The sequence below is a fragment of the Alligator sinensis genome, unplaced genomic scaffold (genome assembly GCF_000455745.1).
Source record: "Alligator sinensis unplaced genomic scaffold, ASM45574v1 scaffold147_1, whole genome shotgun sequence".
Taxonomy (NCBI): domain Eukaryota; kingdom Metazoa; phylum Chordata; order Crocodylia; family Alligatoridae; genus Alligator; species Alligator sinensis.
This window is the reverse complement of record NW_005841847.1, coordinates 3,777,690-3,798,125: the sequence shown is the minus strand read 5'-3', so window position 1 is coordinate 3,798,125 and position 20,436 is coordinate 3,777,690. Positions and strand designations below refer to the sequence as shown.

General features: G+C 41.0%; 1 protein-coding gene across 4 annotated transcripts in view; it reads left to right on the top strand.

The window, feature by feature from the left end:
- Positions 1 to 20,176, top strand: part of NELL2 (neural EGFL like 2) — a 250,335-nt gene extending 230,159 nt beyond the window's left edge. For all 4 annotated transcript variants that reach the window (XM_025208486.1, XM_025208477.1, XM_025208491.1 and 1 more), the window contains 4 exons: positions 11,803 to 11,996; positions 13,060 to 13,236; positions 16,170 to 16,394; positions 18,970 to 20,176. In XM_025208486.1, coding sequence (XP_025064271.1) covers positions 11,803 to 11,996; positions 13,060 to 13,236; positions 16,170 to 16,394; positions 18,970 to 19,020 — 647 coding nt within the window. In that variant the 3' untranslated portion in view covers positions 19,021 to 20,176. The remainder of the gene's footprint in view (positions 1 to 11,802; positions 11,997 to 13,059; positions 13,237 to 16,169; positions 16,395 to 18,969) is intronic.
- Positions 20,177 to 20,436: the final 260 nt, after the last annotated feature.

Sequence of the window (20,436 nt, the reverse complement as noted above, 5' to 3'; positions counted from 1 at the left end):
CTGCTGAAAACTTCCAATGAAGGAGATTCCAAAATTTTCATAGGTAGTCTGTTCCACTGCCTCACCACTATAACAGTAAAGACCTTTTTTCCTGATGTCCAATCTACACCTATTTTGCTGCAATTTCAAGCCATTGGCATGTGTCCTACTTTCTGCTGAGATGGAGAAAAATAATGTGTTATATTTTGGGAGGGGTGTTATATGCAGACATAATACAATAATTAGCACAGTGACTGATGTTCTTTGAGATGCATTGTCCACAAGTCTGCATGTGTGTGTGTAAATGTGTATATATATTTCTATGACTCATCCTTCCTTTCTGCTCCAGAGTCCTAGTATTTAGTTGGATTCTGTAGCAGAGAAGGGACTGGTTTTTCACTACTTTTTGTACCTTCAGTATGGGAGCATGAGTGTACTTGGGCAGCCATGTGCTGCTGACCAAAAAGCTGTGATGTCCCATGCACAGAGGAAATTAAAAGAACAGAAGCTGTATATATGGCTAATATATTTCAAAGAACTAGAGTTACTGCAAGACAAATAACTTCTTTATTGTCAGGTGATGTAATTAGATTGGTAGGGGATGGACTGAAGGAGGAATGAGAGAGAAAACCTTAAAATGTACAACATCAGACCTATTGAAAGTTCTCTCGTGTTAAATAAGCAAGATTTGATTCACAATTAACCTCTGGATAACTACTGACATTTTGCAGGATTTTCCCAGTGCAGACTTCTTGAGACTTACCCATCACTATTTATAAGGTTCAGACTATTTGATTCCTCAGCTCTGTATTGTGAGTGGGCTCCAGTACATTTATTTGTTTTTAGAAGGTGGTATGGGAGTGATAATAATGATATAACACCCGTGTTTGGGGTTTCTGGAAATTTGCAGCCTGGACTCCCTGCTTCATCCCTTCATTGTATTCAGCAGTAATTGATGCAGGGTTCATTTCCCAGTGTCCTCATTAGTTTACAGAGTTTGCTCCCCAGTTACAGCTGTAAACAAAATGTCAGCATCATAATTCACTGTTTATGGTGGTTTGTTGTAAATCCAAAATCAAATCACTGAAGCAAGATTTTGCAAGAGGTGGATGATTTGTGCTTAAGTATTTTGCAGATAATGACTAAAGTTTGATGCTGATGGATAATGTAGATGTGAATTTCATGTATGCAAGTTTGGCAGGCAAGGTTCTTTGGGTAAATGTGATATCTTTTATTAGACCAACTAAATAGTTGGAAAAAATTGTTCTTTGTAAGCTTTTGGGCACAAACACTTCTTCAGGAATTGGCGAGATTCTGCTGTTGGTTTGGGTGCTCCCCTGGATAGTTTAGAAGCCAATATGCAAAAATGCAGATCTGTGAAAATGCAGCTATCTGGTAGACAATAGGTGGGGAGGTGGGAGGTGGAAAGGGGATATTGACCTGGTGAAAGAATGCAGCTAGTACACTGTAGAGAGGTTACCTAGGGTTCTCAGATGGCAGGCAGGTTACAATTTGACATACATCCAATGTCTATATTTAGTCCATTATTTTTTGTATCCAGTAGCTAGATCTATGAAGTGAAGTTTGTAGGCTTTTCTACAAAAGTGTTTTGTAAGTTCCCTTTGAGGATTAGGACTGAGAGATCGGAGAGGGAGTGATTGTCCTGTAAGAAGTGGACACCCGCAGGTAATTGAATATTTTTGTCTTTGATGGATTTTTAGTGTGCATTCATTGTGGTGTGCAGTTGTTGTTTGGTTTCTCCTACATATTTTCCATCAGGGCATTTAGTGCACTAGATGAGATATATTACATTTCTGGAGGTACAAGTGTAATGTCCAGGAATGGTGATGTAGTTGTGGGATGTAGTTATTGTAAGAGTGGTGGAGATGTGTTGGCAGGTTTTTTATTTCTTATCCAAGCATGATCTGGATTCATTCGGTGTGGTTTGGGCCATAGGAAGTTTCTGGTGATGAGATTAGCAAGGTTTGGCGCATGTTTAAAGGCTAGGATGGGTGGTTCTGGAAAGATTTATTTGAGCATTTGGGTCTTCTTCTAGCATGGGTTGCAAGTGTTTGAGGATTTTCTATATGGGTTCCAGGGAAGGATGGTATGTCATAAATAATGGTGTGAGGTTCGTGGGGGTTTTCTTTTTGTACTGCAGCAATTCTTCATGTGGTATCTGGGTGGCTCTTTCAAAAGTGCAATTTATGTCTCTTGAAGAGTGTCCTTTTTTGGTGAAAGCCCTTTTGAGATTTGCCACTCTGTGACAGGTACATACACAATCTGGGCTGACCTAAACGTGGCCCGCACACCTGTTCCTGGGGGCAACCGCCTGCCTACTCGCCTGCCATGCCTTGTTGTTAATTGATTAATTGGTGTTAATTAGCGGGAGGCTGCCCTTGTACTGCCCCGCTGCCAGGGGGCGCTATCTGCGGCTCTGTTTCCTCCCCTACACCGCAGTCCACACCTCGCCAATGGAATAGATGTTATGTCTCATTCTAATTATGATCTGGTTCCTTTTTGTCCTCTCTGAGCCTCCTCAGTTACGCTGCCCCCTCTCTGGGGCTCCCCAGTAATGCCCCCTTCCTCTGGGGCTTCTCGGCAACTGCCCCCTCTCTGGGGGTTCCCCAGTAGTGCCGCCCCCTCTCCGGGGCTTACCACGCCTGCACTGGGGCTTCTTAGTAACTGCCCCCTTCTCTGGGGCTTTTGCCCCCTCTCAGGGCGCTCCTCAATACTGCTGCCCCCTCTCGGGGTCTTCTCTGTCAAGCCGCCCTCTCTGGGCTCAAGATGCCCTCACTGGGCTTCTCAATAAGGCCGCCCCATCTCTGGGGCTCACCATGCCCTCACTGGGGCCTCTCAGTAATGCCCCCTCTCTGGGGATTCCCAACTGCCCTTCTCTAGGGCTGGGGTCTGTGCACCCCGAATGCTGCGCCCTCACTGGCACTGGGGTCCTCACACTCCTCTGTGAGTTTCCTATGAGGCCTCCTCCAACCCCTAATAGCCTCTCCCAAACCACCGGTCACAAACAACAACATAAACGCAAGCCCTTCGGCTATAACATAAACAGAAGCCACCTGGCCCAAACAACATTCGGTCCTACCAGTGACCCTTTAACTCTCAGCAATGTTGGATGCAGCTCCTGTATCAGGTTTTCCCTCTCTCCCAGGGCAGAGAGCTCCTTCCTCCTTGGCAGCTGGCCCCTAGGGTTTATAAGGGAGCCAGGCCCTGCCCCTTTTGGTCATCTGACCTTCCCTGGTTGCCCCGGCAACCCACAGCTGGGGTCCTTATTTCTTGCTAGGGCTTCCTCCCTAGCAGTTTTCCCCTCTTTGGGAGCAGGGCACCTCAGTGGTCTGTGAGACACTCCCGCAATTACTACACCCCACAATGGAACCATCACCATTCCTGGATGTTAACCTGCACCTCCAGAAATGTAATATATCTCATCCAGTGCACTAAATGCCCTGATGGAAAATATGTAGGAGAAACCAAACAACAACTACATACCAGAATGAACACAAACTGAAAATCTATCAAAGTTAAAAATACCCAATTACCTGTGGGTGAACACTTTCTCTCCAATCTGTCAGTTCTAATCCTCAAAGGGAATTTACAAACTATCGCTCACAGGATCATTGTAAACTATTCTGACAGTGAATACAGCCAGTTTATCGAACAGTTCTTCAATGAGCTCCAGGTTGTTGCAGTGTCTCCATGTACATCAGATCTTTTGATTGTAAAATTCGCTTCATTGATGTAATTTTACCATAGCGAAAGAAACCTCCCACTGTATTTACTCCAGTGACTCCATAAACCCCAAGAACAGCAGACATTATATCATGCTCTGGAAATAATGAAAGGCAATAGTAATATGATGGTGCATCTCCTGGTTTCTTCTTGTACATGTATATATCCTGCTCAGTCACATAGAATCATAGAATAAAAGGACCAGCAGGGACTTGCAAGATCATCAAGTCTGGTCCCCTGCCATGGGCAGGAGATTATTGGGCTCAAACAAGTTCAACGAGGGTCTTATCCAGCCTCCTCTTGAACACCTCCAAGGATGGTGACTGCACCACTTTTGCTGGGAGTGTGTTCCAGGTTCTAGTTACTCTCATGGAATAGAAGTTTTTCCTAATGTCCAGCCTAAATTTTCCCTAAATTAGCTTGTGCCCATTGGTCATTGTCCTCTCAAGGCGTGCCTTCCTGAAGAGTTGCTCCCCTAGATCTTGGTGCTCACCCCTGATGTACTTGTAGGCAGCTATCAAGTCATGTCTCAGTCTTCTCTTACTCAGACTAAACAGGCCCAGTTCCTGGAGTCTCTCCTCATAGGAGAAATCTAAATACTTCCTGAAATCTAAGTAAATAATATCAGCCTCATGACCCTTATCTAGCTGGTTAGTTACCTGGTCATAAAAGGATACCAGGTTTGTCAGGCTTGATCTACCCTCAACAAAGCCATGCTGGTTGCTTCTTAATACCCCACCAGTTATGAGCTTGTAATTGATGACCTCCTTAACAATTTTTGCAAAATTTTTTCCAGGACTGAAGTCAGACTGACTGGTCTATAGTTTGCAGGGTCATCCCTCTTCCATTTCTTAAAGATAGGTACCACACTGGCCCTCTTCCAGTCATTTGGGACCACTCCTGAGTTCCACGACTCTGCAGACAGCTTTGCCAGAGGCTCTGCTATGAGCTTGGCCAGTTCTTTCAGGACTCTCAGATGCAGGCCATCTGGCCCAGTAGACTTGAAAACATCCAAATGTTCTAAGAGTACCATCACCTGTTTGGGACTGATTTCATGTGGTTTGTTGTCTTCCCCATATTCCCTGGGCCTCTGGACAGGTGAAGAGCTCCCTTCTGATTTCAGGAATACCGATGTCAAGTATGTCTTTAGGAGCTCTGCCTTTTTGTGGGGATCAACTCTAGGTTGCCCCTCTGTATTCAGTATGGGTCCCACAGAGGAGTTTGATTTTTTTCTTGCTCCCTATGTACCTATAGAAGGACTTTTTGTTGTAATTTATTTCGGTTGCAAGCTTGATCTTCATGGCTGCCATTGCTTTCTGTGTCTCATACCTGCAGACCCTGGCTATGTAAGTGTACTCCTCTCTGGTTGCTGAACCATTTATCCATTAGTTATATGCTTCTTTTTTCTTTTTCAATAGTTCCCTAATATCCCTGTTGAGCCAAGCAGGTGTCTTGACTCCTTTCATGCTTTTTGACCACATGGGATTGGCCTCTTTTTAAGCAGTGAGAATTGCCCCCTTGAGGAAGCACCACTGTTCCTGAACTCCCAAATGTCCAGTTCTGGTTGCAGAGGGCCTCTCTAACTAGACTACTGAGTTTGCCAAAGTCTGCCTTTCTGAAGTCTAGGACTTCTGTTCTACTAACTGAATTCCCAGCCTTTCGTTGGATGGTGAACCTAATCAGATCTTGATCACTGTTGCCCAGAGTACTTTCAGGTCCTCAGGTCACCTACCATGCCCTCCCCTTTGGTCAGCACTAAGTCCAGAGTGGCTTTCCCGTAGTTGGCCCTTCCACAACCTGTCTCAGGAACAGGTCATCAGTAGCTGCCGAGAAGTTGGCTGACCTGCTGGAGCTGGCTAAATGGTCCTCCCAACAGATATCAGGGTAGTTGAAGTCACCCATGACAATCAGGTCTTTAGTGCTGGCTGCCTCAGTCAGTTCTCTGGAGAATGTCTTATCATTCTCCTCTTCTTGGGAGGGAGGCCCGTAGTAGACTCCCACCATCAGCTCTCCCTCTCCTGAACCCCTTGTATCGTGACCCACAGGTTTTCAAGGGACCTCTCCCTGCTATCAAACATGACCTGCAGGGAGGGGGTACCACTCTTTCACATAGAGGGCCACACCTCCTCCCTTCTTCCCTACTCAATCGTTCCTATAGAGTCTACAGCCCTTGATACCCACTGTCCAATCGTACATATCATCCCACCAGGTCTCCGTCAAAACCAATGAGGTCAAATTCCACGTCTACTAGAAGGAGTGCCAGTTCCTCCTGTTTATTACCCGTGCTTCTGGTGTTCCCATGAAGGCACCTTAGTGTACCTCTAGTCACCTCAGGTTTTATGTCACTCTGCAAGTGTCAGGGCGTTAGTGCTCATCTGGGTGTCTACTATGTGAATGCCTTCCCCTAGGTCATCATGGCTAAAAGATTCATGTACATCAGTGGAACCTTCCCCCTCTTTCCAAGACATGCCTAGTTTAAAGCCCTCCTCAGCAAGTTGGCAGTTCAGGTAGAGAAGAGCTTCTTCCCTCTGCCTGTGAGGTGAATACCATCTCTTGCATATAGACCACTGCCATTGAACTCACAGACATGTGCCAGGATAATTCTCAAGCATATACTGTATCAAAACTTGTGCTTAAGTCCTTGCATTCTTCAGCTTTTTTTGCAAGTTAATTCTGTGCATCCTGGGAAATTTGCTGTAGGGGGTTCTTTTTGAATGTTGAAGTTTTTTCACATATGACACACACATCATTATCGAATGTTTGAGGTTTTTTCTTGGTTCCTTTTGGCAGTGTTGCAACTAAAAGTGCTGGCCTCTTGTTTTGTTGGGTAATTCCAGCCCCTGTTCTATTATCCATTATTCTTAACTAGTTGTCTTCTCTTGATTCACTACAAAAGAAGAAATAAAAAATTAATGTAGATAAGAAGTAACAATAGAAGGATGGGATTACCAAACCATTAAGAGCAGATACCATTATATGATGTATGTTATACATTAAGAAGTGGTCAGTAATGTTGTTGTTTTGTATTTAAAGGCTTAGAGTTGCCAGCAGGCCATTACTCATCAACAGGGATACAGGTTTTCTGTTTCCCACGGAAAAACAGAAAAAAGATGCGGATTTTCCCTTTTAACTGAGATAAACGTGGACTTCTCATTTTAACAGAGAAACAAATGGATTTTCCACTTTTGCAAAAAGCTCTTTGCAGGCTGGCAGAGCTCCAGCCTTCAGCTGAGGGGAGTGGGAGGAGGGTGGTCAGGCAGGGGGTGCCAGGTGCATGTGCACATGTACACATGCATATATATGGCCACCATGCAGCCTGGAAAAGCAGCTCCCCCAGGTAGGTCTGGCAGTGGATGTGGGATTAAGGCTTCCAGAGGGAAATAGGGAATGAGGGAGTTGGGCAGGGCTCGGGCAGTGTGTGGGGCTTGGGGCCCAGGACTGTGCTTGGCCACAGGGCCTCAGCAAGGGATGGGAATGGACTGCAGGTGGCTCATCCAGGGGGCGTGGGTGTTGGCTCCCTGCTGCTGCATGCACTCCCGGGGTTGGGGGGGGCATGTCCCCCAAGATGTGTGCGTGGGTGGTGGGTGGTGGAGGCAGGGGTAGGCTGCCCACTGTGGGCTCAGGCTCCCTGCCTTGCTGCCCTCAGCCTGGGGGCCTCCACAGCCCCGCAGGTGGGACCTGGCGGGACAGACAGGGGTGGGCAGGGAAACTCCTTGCTGCTGCGAGCCCTGCTCCACTTTGGTGAGGTGCCCCCTGCCCACCCAGCAGCAGCAGGGGTGATGGTGTGGAACTGTGCTGCTTTGCCCGTGCTGTACCATGGTTGAAGGGAAGCCAGGCTCTGCACTCCGCTTCACTGTCGCTGCCTCCCTTCCTAGTCCCTTAACCCTAGCAGCTTGGGACCCCCTCTGGCAGGACTGTGGGTGGCATGGGGCACCAACAGGGCCAGGGGGGCTGTGGGTGGGGAGAGAGGAACACCAGCAGGGCTGTGGCTATGGCTTGGGAGTGAGGGGCACCAGCAGGGTTGGCGGTGTGTGGCTTGGGAGTGAGGGGCCTGGACTTGCATCCTGGTGAGCAAAGTGGGCAGGGGGAACTCTGATTTTCCAAGATAAAAAAACCCCAAAATCAAATACCAAAATGTATAGGAATTTAGAATGTATTTTACTATAGTGATTGAGGTACCAGTAGGCTTGCAAATTGCTTTAAAATTATAAATATATCAGTAAAACATTGTGTCCAGTTTCTTAACAATATATATAGTGGTGTTTCATTTTAATCCTGGATTTTGGTTTTTTTGTGAGGGAAGTTGCAGTGTTTTATCAGAGAATTTGCGATTTTTAAACAGAGAAATCAAGGATCCCTGATTATCAAAAGACAAAGCAAGTTTGTAGGTTATTGCAATACCTATATAAAGTTGTTTAGAAAATCAAAATCAGCCTCATAGGTACTGAGATATCAACTTTTATTCATCTTGTTAGTCATGGCCACCATTTTCAAAGATGGTAGCTAAATGTCAAGATTAGAAAAGTGACTCCCAGGCTACATTTCTTCCTTAGCACCTCAGTTATGAATTTCAAAAATAAAAAAGGTCCCTCCCAAAAAATGCACAGACTTTATATATATATGACTGGACTACAAAATGGTATAGAGCAAAGCAGGAAGTTGAGTACTGGTAAGTGGTTACTCGAGCAAAGCGTTCCCCGTATAAACAGAGGTAAGACAGGGATGTGTGCTGTCCCTGAAGTTAAATGCACGTTATAGATGGATGATGTGAACATAATGGATCAGGACAACATATCAATCAAGTGGATATTGAAGCATACTGAGGACTACGGTGAAGTGTCAAGGGCAAAATTAAATATGCTAAAAAGTATGTTGATGGGGATGAGAAATTGGGAGTATTTACAGAAGTTTGGGCTGCAGGTGGTAAAGGGTATGATCAAGATCTTGGAAATCCTAATAGACACCAAAGGGAAAGCAACAAAGGCGTGGGAGAAGTTAAAGAAAAGAGGAAGACAGATATTGGGACTGTGGAGTGTTAGAACGGTATCTTTCCAGGGTAAAGTGGCTCTGGTGAAAACACACAGCATACTCTTGCCAATAATCCTTTACATGGGAAAGATGCATCATGGCAACGGATAACGAGGGTACAGAGGCAGATATGTGTTTCTTGAGGGGAAAGTCAAAGAGAAAGGGAAGTCAGAACAGAGACATACAAAGTCAGGTAATTAGGAGGTTGGGGAATGCCAGATTTGGAAAGCTTTGTGTATACTAACTTCATAAGAATGTTCTGTAAAGGGATAACAGAGGGAGTTGGGAAGACTGCATATTTCTGCCATTACCTGGCAGGAAGAATGTTAAGATGGGGCATGTACAAAGGAGAATAGAAAAAGCCATGTTCATGGCAGCCACTGGACCACTATGCAAAGATGGAGAGCTTTGTATGGGTATATAAACTTGAGGGATTGGGATTAGAGTGTTTGAAAGACCATAAGAAAATGATTAATATGACAAGAAAGAAAGATAAGATAACAATAATTGGAGATCTGATGGAAAGAGATGGCAAATGTGTGGAAAGAAATGACAGATAATAAAATGAAAGGAGAACATACAATTAAAATATGGATGATGATATGGAATAGTCTTCCTGTGTGGGGCATTCAGCATATATTGGGCATAAGATTGGTCATGTGCCTGAGAGAGGGATATCGGGCTGAAGAATCTGTGTTGCATGTATTTTGGGACTGCCCTTTTATGTAAGGGCTTGACCAATCTCATTTCCTTCTATGACCAGATGACCCATCACCTGGACAAGGGAGAGGAGATTGATGTCATATATCTTGACTTCAAAAAAGCCTTCGATCTGGTATCCCATGATCACCTCTTGGCAACACTGGCTGACTGCAGCCTCGGGTCCACCATGATCGCTGGCTGGGGAATTGGCTCCATGGTCGGACCCAGAGGGTGGTTGGTTGATGGAAGTCAATCGTCATGGTGCCCTGTGACCAGTGAGCAGTGATTCTCAACCAGGGTTCTGTAAGATTCTTATAAGGGTGTCGCACACTATTAGTGCCTACACAATTCACAAGATAAACCCATTGATTTCACATAGGAATCCATATTGTCAGTCCTATTCTGACCTGTTGTGGTCTTTCTGAGCTCTTTGCAAAACAAGAATGCTCTAGTATTTTTCCATAGTAAAAAAAACAAGTGAAAGAAAAAGCTGTTGTTTTCATAGGGGCTCTAATTTAACGAGGGGGGTCCTTGAGTCTAAAAATGTTGAGAACCACTGATTTAGAGTTAAACCTATGGGAAACTGCCTGCTTTATTCATGTTGGTTTGAACAATATTTTTCATATTAGTTTCACTAAGTGTGCTGTTACATCTGCTTAGGGACATCCATAGTAGGTTACATCCATTTTTGAGTTTGACCAGGACCTTGTTTCAGTCATGGCCTCTAACATATGCTACCCCAATATACCCTAAAATTAGGTCCCCTAATGTCTAAAAGGTAAATGTTGGCATAAACATGGAGGCTCAAGTTTAATATCTGCTAGCAAAATCTGTTGGCATGACAACTCGGGGTATTTTGTCTATCATGCAAAAGTACAGTCCTTTTTGGAATTGTATAAAGATTTTGACCTCAACAGCATCTTGTGGCAATGATTTTCACTATTTTTGTGTGTGTATTGTGTGAAAAAGTATTTTCCTTTTATCAAGCTTAAATTCACCATTTTTCAATTTCATTGACTGTCTCCTTACTCTTGTATTGAGACAGGGAGAAGAAAAGCTGCTGATGCACCTTCTCTGTCATTTGTTATTTTTAGCTACTCTTAACATGTCCTTTCTTATCCATCTGCTTTTCAAGGTGAACAGTCCCCTTCCTTTCACTCCTTCTTTATATGACATTTCTTTCATGCCCTGATCATTTCCATCACCGTTGTCTGAAATCCTTTGAATTTTACAGTTTTGGGGGGTGGGGTTTTGGAGATGGAGTGACCACTACGGCATGCAGTATTTTAGATAAAGCTATTTATATAATGACTTTGAAATATTTTCCTGTTCTACTTGCCATGCCATTTCTTATGCATCTTAATATCTTGTTTATTATTTTGCCTGCAGCTACACATTGAACTGCAATTTTAATTGAGCTGTTCTGATTTAAAGTTTAGATTTATATAAGATCAGTCTGGAGAAATATTCATATCCATCTTTGAATGGAGTATTGTGCAAAACCTGGGGGCTGAATAAGACAGATACATGCATGACTATCAATTATTTTTCATTTTGTGGGGTTCCTGTATAGTTAGTATTATAAATATCCTATTTTTCATGCAGACTGTAATTAATAATGTGCAGGAAGATTGTAATGACTTATGATAAAAGTTGATGGAGCTACAGTATTTTACACCAACAGAGGATCTGGCCTTTGATTTCTAAATACCATTTGCATGTTATTTATATCAAGTAATATTACATATCTTATGCCCTTATAAAATTATTGGTGGGGTGGGGTTTTTTTAACAAAAGGAGAAGACAGACACCTGAAGACATTTAGATAAGATGTATTGAAGTATAAGGCAGTGTTTCTGTTAGTTTGTCCTTGCAAAAGTCTTGTGTGTGAATTTGTGGAATATTTCTCTAAAGTAGCCTGAATGCTTTGAAATAGAATTGTTTCAAAGCTGTTTAGTTTTATTCCCAAGACAGACTCATCTTGTTCTTTATTTTGTGTGTTAGTCACAAAGGCCATACATGTCTCTGTAATGGGCGTAATTAATAAAATCTGGATAGTACACCTTTATCAACTGTACACTTCCCTCAAAGTGAGTTCAGAGGTCATGAATCACCTTTCACGTTAACTTCTCTGCCCATCCATAAGAGAACCCAGAAGCATTAGACAGAGTCAGGAAAAGGTTTTGATAGCAAGTTCAGTTATCGCTGATGCTTTCCTTGTTAAGTAGAGTGATCTGTTTATTTTCAGCTGAAGGCTTTAATGGCTGGGAATCATTTATATTGGCTGTAGCAAGACTGTTTTTGTTAATTGAATGGGGTCTAAAAGCATTATGTGGCATGTTTTCACAGACATTGATGAATGCGGGACTGGAAGGCACAGCTGTGCCAATGACACCGTTTGTTTTAACTTGGATGGTGGGTATGACTGTCGATGTCCTCATGGAAAGAACTGCACAGGAGACTGTATCCATGAAGACAAAATCAAGCACAATGGACAGATTTGGGTGCTGGAGAATGACAGGTGTTCTGTCTGTTCATGCCAGGTCAGTAAAGGAAATGAACTACTCTTACAGTGCTGCTGTAATTAGTGATAGGAATGAAGGGTGTGTGTTTGAGGAGGAAGAAAACTTCAGGAGCCCAGTGAAATTACTATTGCCCTGGATCCCCTTCTCCATAAGGGTGATATCACAGGGAAGGTGATTTCCACAGGGCCATTTGTGGTCAGCATGCTTCTGTATGTTATGCCTGTGCCCAATATGGAGCTTCCCAATTCTGCCTGGATAGAGATTAATCTCATGAACAGTTGACAGTGTAGTGAATCCTGAGAGAAGGTATACAGTACTAAGAGTAAGGATAGCCCATCTCCTGTTTTTTTCCACCTGGAGAGGTGTCATTTTATGTCTAGCAGTGTTTTTGTGTGTAGATTTTGGGGATGTGATAAGACTCAGGGTTATGAAATACAGAGAACTGATAAGAATGGAAGGGAAGAAAAAATATTTTATTTTTGTGCCCTCCCTTCTGCATAATATGGGTTATCCTTCTTAAATACTTGTTGGCATGTCTTCTAAACTCATGCTTAATGCAGAAAATGCTGCTGATGAAAAGAAGAAAAGATTTCACCAGTGTTTAATTTAGCCCTTGGATAGGTGCAGTGTTCTTCATCTAAATAGTTTATAATAGGTATAAGAGAGATGGATTGCTATGGAAGTTTCAAACAAGACTTAGTAGCATCGTACAAAAATAGTGTAATCTTAGAAAATCCATTAAAATCTGGCTCTCAGAAAAAATACCATATTTCATCACCTCAGGAGAGACTTGTTTGAAGAACTGCTGTGTTATGAAGCATGTGCATGAGGAGTTAACAACATTCAGTGATTTATTTACTCTGCAGATGAACTTATGATATTTGTACATTTTCTACTGTAATTTTCACCCCTGAATGAACCAGTTTTAATATAATGGGAAATGCTTTTTGCCCCAAATTACTCTTGAATTATCAATATGTGATCTAGAATTAGGCCATCAAGCCTAATTTTTGTGCTGTGACTATTATGAGTTATGCTAATTTATATTGTTGTTTTGTGTTTCTGTGTTATGTAACAACAGAGAGGATATGTGATGTGTCGGCGGATGGTTTGTGACTGTGAGAACCCTACTGTTGACTTGTTTTGCTGTCCTGAATGTGACCCAAGGCTCAGCAGTCAATGTCTTCATCAAAGTGGGGAGCTCTCATACAACAGTGGAGACACGTGGGTGCAGAACTGTCAACAATGCCGATGTTTGGTAAGTATTCTGATTACATCAGTGTGGAAAGGAACAAAAAATAATTTCAAACATTTTCACGACTCCAGAAAAGTTCACTTGGAATGTATTTGCTTGTTTCCTTGTTCATAAATTTCTGTAATCAAGGTTTGGCTTGAAGTTTTCAGATAGTTTGGCGAAGTTTCATTTAATCACAAAATGAAATTTGTTTAATCCTGAAAGAAAGTTTGTTTTGGCATATTGGAGGTCCTTCAGTTAAGGAACCTAAGCAATGGCAAGTAATTTAGGTAATCACAGTTTGAAGAGCAAATTCTGAATATTGAATTATTAAATTAATATCATAGAAAATAATTTCTGAGAAGTCGATAGTCTGAAATTTGTTCATTCAGGTATTTTCAATAGCAGTTAGTTAACTTGACTTGTTTATGAATATTTCACCAACGGGAGAAAAGACAGGATTTCCTGAGTGCTTTATTCTTTGTGAATTGTTCACCAAATTGCACTTTGCTACCTCTAATATGATGAAAGATTTTAAAATATTAAAATCAGCTTGAAAGCATGTTCCTTAGAAGTATAAGATTTTTTTCCCTAGGGTACACATTTCATGCACTGAGGCAGTACTACTTCTATGTAGTGCTGTTTAATAAACTTCCTGGACAGAAACAATCACCAGATGAAAACAAATAATTTCATATCCAGATATAAATCTGGTTCATCTAATGGTTTTCCTTGGGCTAACAGTTATGAAAGCCAGCAAACTTTCTTAGGTTTCAACTTTACCTTTGCTAAAATACAGTAAATTAGGTCCCCATGTGCTTCATCCAATGTCAAAAGAAGCCCTGCTATTTGGGGTTTACATAGATGACTCCTTTATTCAAGATGCTTCTATGTAATTGTATCCAGTTTCTTCATCTACCAGATGGATGTTTTAGGTGATAACTTTTTTGTTCATTCTTTGTACTCTTTTTCAATCCCAAAATATCAATTAAAACAGCAAGGTTAGGCATTGTTTGCTTTCATTCTCTGCATCATATGATTCATAAGAACAAGGAAAACCAGAGGCAGATGGGAAATTTATGAAAAAGAACAACATTATACTTTCTTCACAGAGAAAAGTAAAACAAAGTCCTGTTCAGCAAATTCTTAGAAGTTATTTCTCAGCTCTGTGCTCTGGGGACCACTTAACTCACCACTGTTTAATGCATGATACATGGTTTTTGTAAATGAGCTACTTCTGTAGGGCCAAATGTTGGCTTCTCAACATAAATTCTAACTAAACAAGCAGCCATTAACTCTAGGCATGTTAAGGTTGTTACACAAAATCCTGAAATGGATTCTTTTGTAACGACAAAAGAATTTTGAGCCCCGCAGAAAAATCTCTTATTCAACTTATTAGTACTTGTTTCAGTTCAAGCCATCAGGGCCAGCTTGGGCATCAGCTTTTGAAAGTCAGCTAATGTGGTCCTTCGATTCAACAAAAAAAAGCAGCAAATTCTAGACTCGGGGATATTTACTAGAAATGCTGTCACCATCTTCTTCCTTTTTAAATGTGGAGCTGCTGTTAGCTTGATTGCCTTTGCTGACTGTATCTGCTGCAGTTTTATACCAAAATGAGATCTCTAGTGTAGAGACCTAAACAGGTTAGGGCTTCATAGAAGAAAATCAGTAATTTGAATTGAACTTAGAAACCAATCAGAAAGCATATAGATTACAAAGTTCTCTTATAATGTGGAGTTTCTCTTAAAACTTAACATAGCCACATTCTGCACCAGAGGAAATTTCCAAATGGCACCAGGTTGTAGCTCACTGCAAAGTGCTTTGCAGTTTATGTAATCGGGAGAGGGCTAAAGCCACGTCATTAGGATGAGGTTGTAAGGAAGGGACATAACATTCTTCTCAAGGACATATGGGAAAAGTTCACAAGCAGCTGAAGATAACACCCATTTACAAAGCAGCTGAGCAGAGAATAAAACTAAAGGTGAGTTAGTTGATAGGGCAGAGTTTGTCATTTCAGTTTCTATCTTTAACGCCTTCCTGAAGGCTCTGATTCAGGCCCCATGTTTGATTAGACATTGAATAAGAAGCTCAACTGCATTAAAATCAGGGTAACAGCACTTTGCTAACTCCCCTAACAGGCACCTAGACAGTGAACAGACTGGTGACAGAACAGAACCCAATAGAGCCCAGCATGAGAAAAACCAGAGAGGAGATGAACACTGTACCTCTCAAAAGAAGGAAACTGTGTAAAGTAGATCTATGAACTCTGTTAATATTCATAGGTATATCAACAGTACCTCATCGACAGTGATTTCATGGTCCCTAGTGCACCTAACAGTCATACCAAACACATGCAGCCTAATCCTCATATTTGTCCTCGTGCAAGCCAGGATTATTTTGTTTTGAAATGAAAGGATTTATACTAGTATAAATTGAAAGAGCAGTTGAAATTGGAAGACAATCTTTATTTGTCGTCCCAAACAAGCTACTAAGAAAGCAGACAGTCTAGGCAACCTGTCTCCTCATATAGCATTGGCTCCCCTGGGCAGTCAAATTGCACTTGCCGTGCTGCCCCTTAGGCTTGTACATCCACCAGAGGATGTGAATTTTGTCCGTCCTACAGTAGGGATACAAAAAGATGCTGAACAAAAAGGGGAAAGAACCTCATTTACCAACACCTCCAACCCTCAAACTACAACTGCAACTATTTTTAAAACACGTTTAACTTAAATATAATATGTTTTTGGTTTCAAGTACAGAAATAAAGTAACCAAGTTCTGGTACTGTCAACAGGAAATGAGTATAAAAAATGTTTGCATGTCTTCTTAATTGAAAGAAATGGAAGTTTCAGCCAACTGAGAAAGATAATGCATAGTCATAGAAACACATAGTAGTAAGTCGAAACAACATAGAATACTTGTTGATCTCTGTGTTCTTAAAATGTGTTTTTTTAACAGCAAGGTGAAGTTGACTGTTGGCCACTGACTTGCCCAGAGGTGGACTGTGAATTCAGCGTACTCCCTGAGAGCGAGTGTTGCCCACGTTGTGTCACTGACCCTTGCCAGGCAGACACCATTCGTAATGACATCACTAAAACTTGTCTGGATGAAACAAACGTGGTTCGCTTCACTGGATCTTCTTGGATTAAGCATGGCACAGAGTGCACCCTATGCCAATGCAAGGTAAAGAACATAAAATGAAGCCAAAAGGCCTCTCTGCTAGTTTTTTCAAAGGTTCATAAATATTAACACATTTAGCACTAATACATTTAGTCTAGTCAGTGGGAAGTCATTTGCTGCACTTACTTTCAAAGCAGCAGAGACTGCCATATAAAATATTCATCTTTATTAACTTCAACCTCTTCTGTCAATGCTGTGGGTTTTTCAGGAACCAGAATGATGGCTTAAATGCACCAGCAGCACAGAAATAGCATCATAGCCCATGCTGTTGCAGACTCTGAATAAGTTAGCAGACTTGTCCTTTCCACAGAATTCTCTCACTTTCACTATGATGGCAACTTACTTTTACCAACTCCATGCTGCCTTGCAGATACCTACAGTATCAATTTTCGAAGGTCAAAGACATAACTTCATAAAGGAACTGTATTTTGGAGAGTTAAGATCGAATTACCCAAAACAATATTTCTTCTTTTGAGGATTGTGATGATCAAATATTTTAAGCTTTATAATGACAAAATGGAAATCCCAGTATGTCTTACTTGCTTTAAAATTGACAGAAAAGACAGCATGACAACTTGAATATTCAATATTCCTTGGGATCACAAGGATATATCTTCTCAAGCAAAATGATGTACAGCCAAAAGCTTATCTGAATTCTGCTGCCTTTGCAAAAATAGGGGTGTTACAATAAACATTTCCATTCAAAATGCAGGTGAACTGTATTTTTGCAGACTGACAAATAGCAGGTCAACAGTGGTTGAGGGACAAAGGGAGGAGACAGCAAAACATCCATTCAAATGAAGATCCATAATCCTTACTGAATAATACTGTGGTTTCTGGGTCTCATCTCATGTCCTTTCCCTAGAGCTAAAATAAGAACTAAGGCTCCAGTTTGGGGAACACATAGAACCAAGAGCCATGTATTGGCTTAGTTGCATTGCCCTACTCTTGAGTACCAACCTGACTGATCCTAAGATTGGTCTGTCTGAATTGTATTCTGTTTGTACAGAGTTAAGAGTTCCCCTCCTTGCTACTGCCATGTAAACCAAAATCATTATTTGGGCCTATATAAGTCATATACATACTTCACCAAACTCAGTAGACTCCTGATAACTCAAGTCAAAATACGTTTGAAGGCCATGAGCATGATGCACTCTAGTTCTGCATGCCCACAGAACTACATTCAGGCTCTCTCTATCAAGAGAACATGAGTGCAATACCAGGCAGAGGGAAGACATTCAGATCCACTCTCACCCACTCAGAGCAATGTACCGAGTCAGGAGAGAAATGGAATAAACAAAGTCTAGGAATCCACAAGGAACTCCTGATAGTATGCCCCAGCTCACTGATGGAGAGGGTGGCTCTTTCAGTGGCTGATTTTTTTTCTCCTAGGACAGTTACAAGGTGCAGATAGTCCCAGACAGGCATTGTGCCTGCTTAAATTAGGTTCTCACTATACTCCTGGCTTGTCCATGTCAAGAATTCTTGAATATTGCAAAGTAAAAAAGACACAGGTTCTTAATACAGAGCATATACAAGTCTGTTCCTTAATATGCAAGGACCTATTTTGTTTCCTAACACTGTCTTTTGCAGCATACTATATTTGTATCCAAATAAATCAAACTAATACCAGAACACAATTTATATAGTTAATACAGTAACACAAGCTATTAATATTGTAGTAGTATGTATCTCATTTGTATTGCTTTAGCCCTACTCTTTCCTTGCTGTGCATCATGTGGAAGGTCAAAGCTGCAGGATAAGCCTCTCTAACCAAGCTATAGCAAAATAGGTTTACACAAAATCCTTTAAGAATTCAGAAATCCAGGCATCAGCTAAAGCTGACTTAGCCACAAAACCATTTCAAATCACAAGTGAAGAAGGAGAATACTGGGATTGTTTAGCTTCCTGTCACATAGAGAGTCAAGGAAATGTGTGAATGATTCTGATTTCCACTGGTCTTTAATCAGTCTGAAACTTCAGTTGATTAAAGATACCTACAGAATTGAAAAGAAGCATGCACGTTTTGTTTGCGTTAAAGTCAGAGGAGAGAAGAGGTAGAAATGCAGAAAATATTATCTTTTCACAAATAGTTTAATCATTTTTCTGTTCCAGGAATTGTTCATATTTATATAAAAGCAGCTAAATGATCAGTGGAAACTTTAAGAATTAATCGTTGACTGTGCTACAGCCTGCATATATTAACATGAGGTATACAGTGCTGAATTACAAGTAGTGGTGCCTTCTGTCTCATCTAAATAAAATTCCTAGAGCCCCATCCTCTCTGATAGCTGTATATGCACAATAGCCCAAATCCTGATAGTCAGTAGCATATCTCTTACTGACTTCATTTTCTTTCAATTTTCCATTCTTTTGGTCTTATGATATAGAAAACAACACACTGAGCATTTAGTGGAACCATTAGATTCCTTCTACATAGTGTGTGCAGCTAAAGTGATGCTAAAATCTGATCAAATTATTTATACATTCATTTATAAAAAGTGGTCAATTCCATTCTTAAATTAACTTACAGAATATTAATGTGTTTCAATCTTTTTCCCCTCTTTCCCCTCTCTAGAATGGTCATGTTTGCTGCTCCGTGGATCCACAGTGCCTTCAGGAACTGTGAAGCTAACAACCATTTTTCACAAGCAGTTTCTGGTTAATGAATTTTCCTTCAAAAAGAGACATTTAGACCAAAAATTCTATAAAGCCAAAACTGAAATCTGATCAGTTTTGTCCATCTTAAAAGTGCAGAAATGTTATAAATGAAGTGAGCTGTCAATTACCTGAGTTAGAGTGAAATGTATAGGACTTCAGAAAAGCTCAGAAATGGAAGCTCAGAAATGCTTGAGGTCAGACTCAACTTTTGCCTATTTGTATGTCTGACATCATTATGCAGAATATTAGGGTAGAGTAAAGTGACACATTGTAACGTTGTACATAACGTTGTCAAGATACAGAGTCCACTAGAAGTGACCTTTGAGCCTACTGAAGCTTTGAAAATACAAGACTTCAATAGGCACAGAGACTTTTTCGTAATAATATTTGAATCTGCACGATTTGTTTGATTGCTCACTGCAGAATCTAACATAAAGTTGAGTAAAAGGATGATGTCTTCAGGAACAAAGAATATGCTGGCTAAGATATGTTATGTACAGTACCTACTGAGAAAAAAAGATACAAGTTATTGTAAAAAAAAAAACGTAATGCACAGGCATGGCTACTTAATGTTTTCTGATGGGAAAAGTCATCTATATTTCCTTGTTTTACTGCACTTATTATTTCTTGATTGAATTTGTTCAGTATAAGCTCGTTCTTGTGCAAAATTTAAATAAATATTTCTCTTACCTTATAATATTTTTTGACTTTGAGTCTCCTTCACTGTCCAGGATGGTATTTTTATATAATATTGATGCTTATAACTCCTTTGTCAGTATGGTTGTCCATAGATGTTTCTACCCAGCACAACTTTGTTCTTTCATTTCACATCTTGGTTAGTCTTTCAGGAACTGGTCTGGCAAATGCCTGTACATGCAAGTGACTTCACTCAGGGGATAAGTGCCATTTCATTAAATAGGATGACTTCGATGCATAAAGATTTTCAGGATCAGTTCCTACATGTTGATTCGTTATTGTCACATGGATTCGGCACAACTTTAAAACCCCCATAACACTGTTCTGACTTATTGGAAATGCTCTATAAACAGCTTTTTGTTTTGTCTAAACACTGCAACTTATTCAGATACTTTTGTAATAATAAATAATAATCTGTTAGTGCACAATTATTCTTCTAATGTACTTATTTCTGTTGATGCAGAAGCAATCATCTCTTCAGCAGAGGGGACTTACATTAAAAAATGCTATTTTCCCAATTGTGCTGTTGTGACAATCAACAAAAAAGGTACCTAACCAAGGCTATCTATATCTATGAGGGAATGAGGAGAAAAAAAGTAAAACCTTGTTTGCCTTAATAAATGGACTGTGTGAATAACTGAGTTTTTTGGTTTGGGGCGTGAATGGGGAGGGGTGAGAAATACAGAGC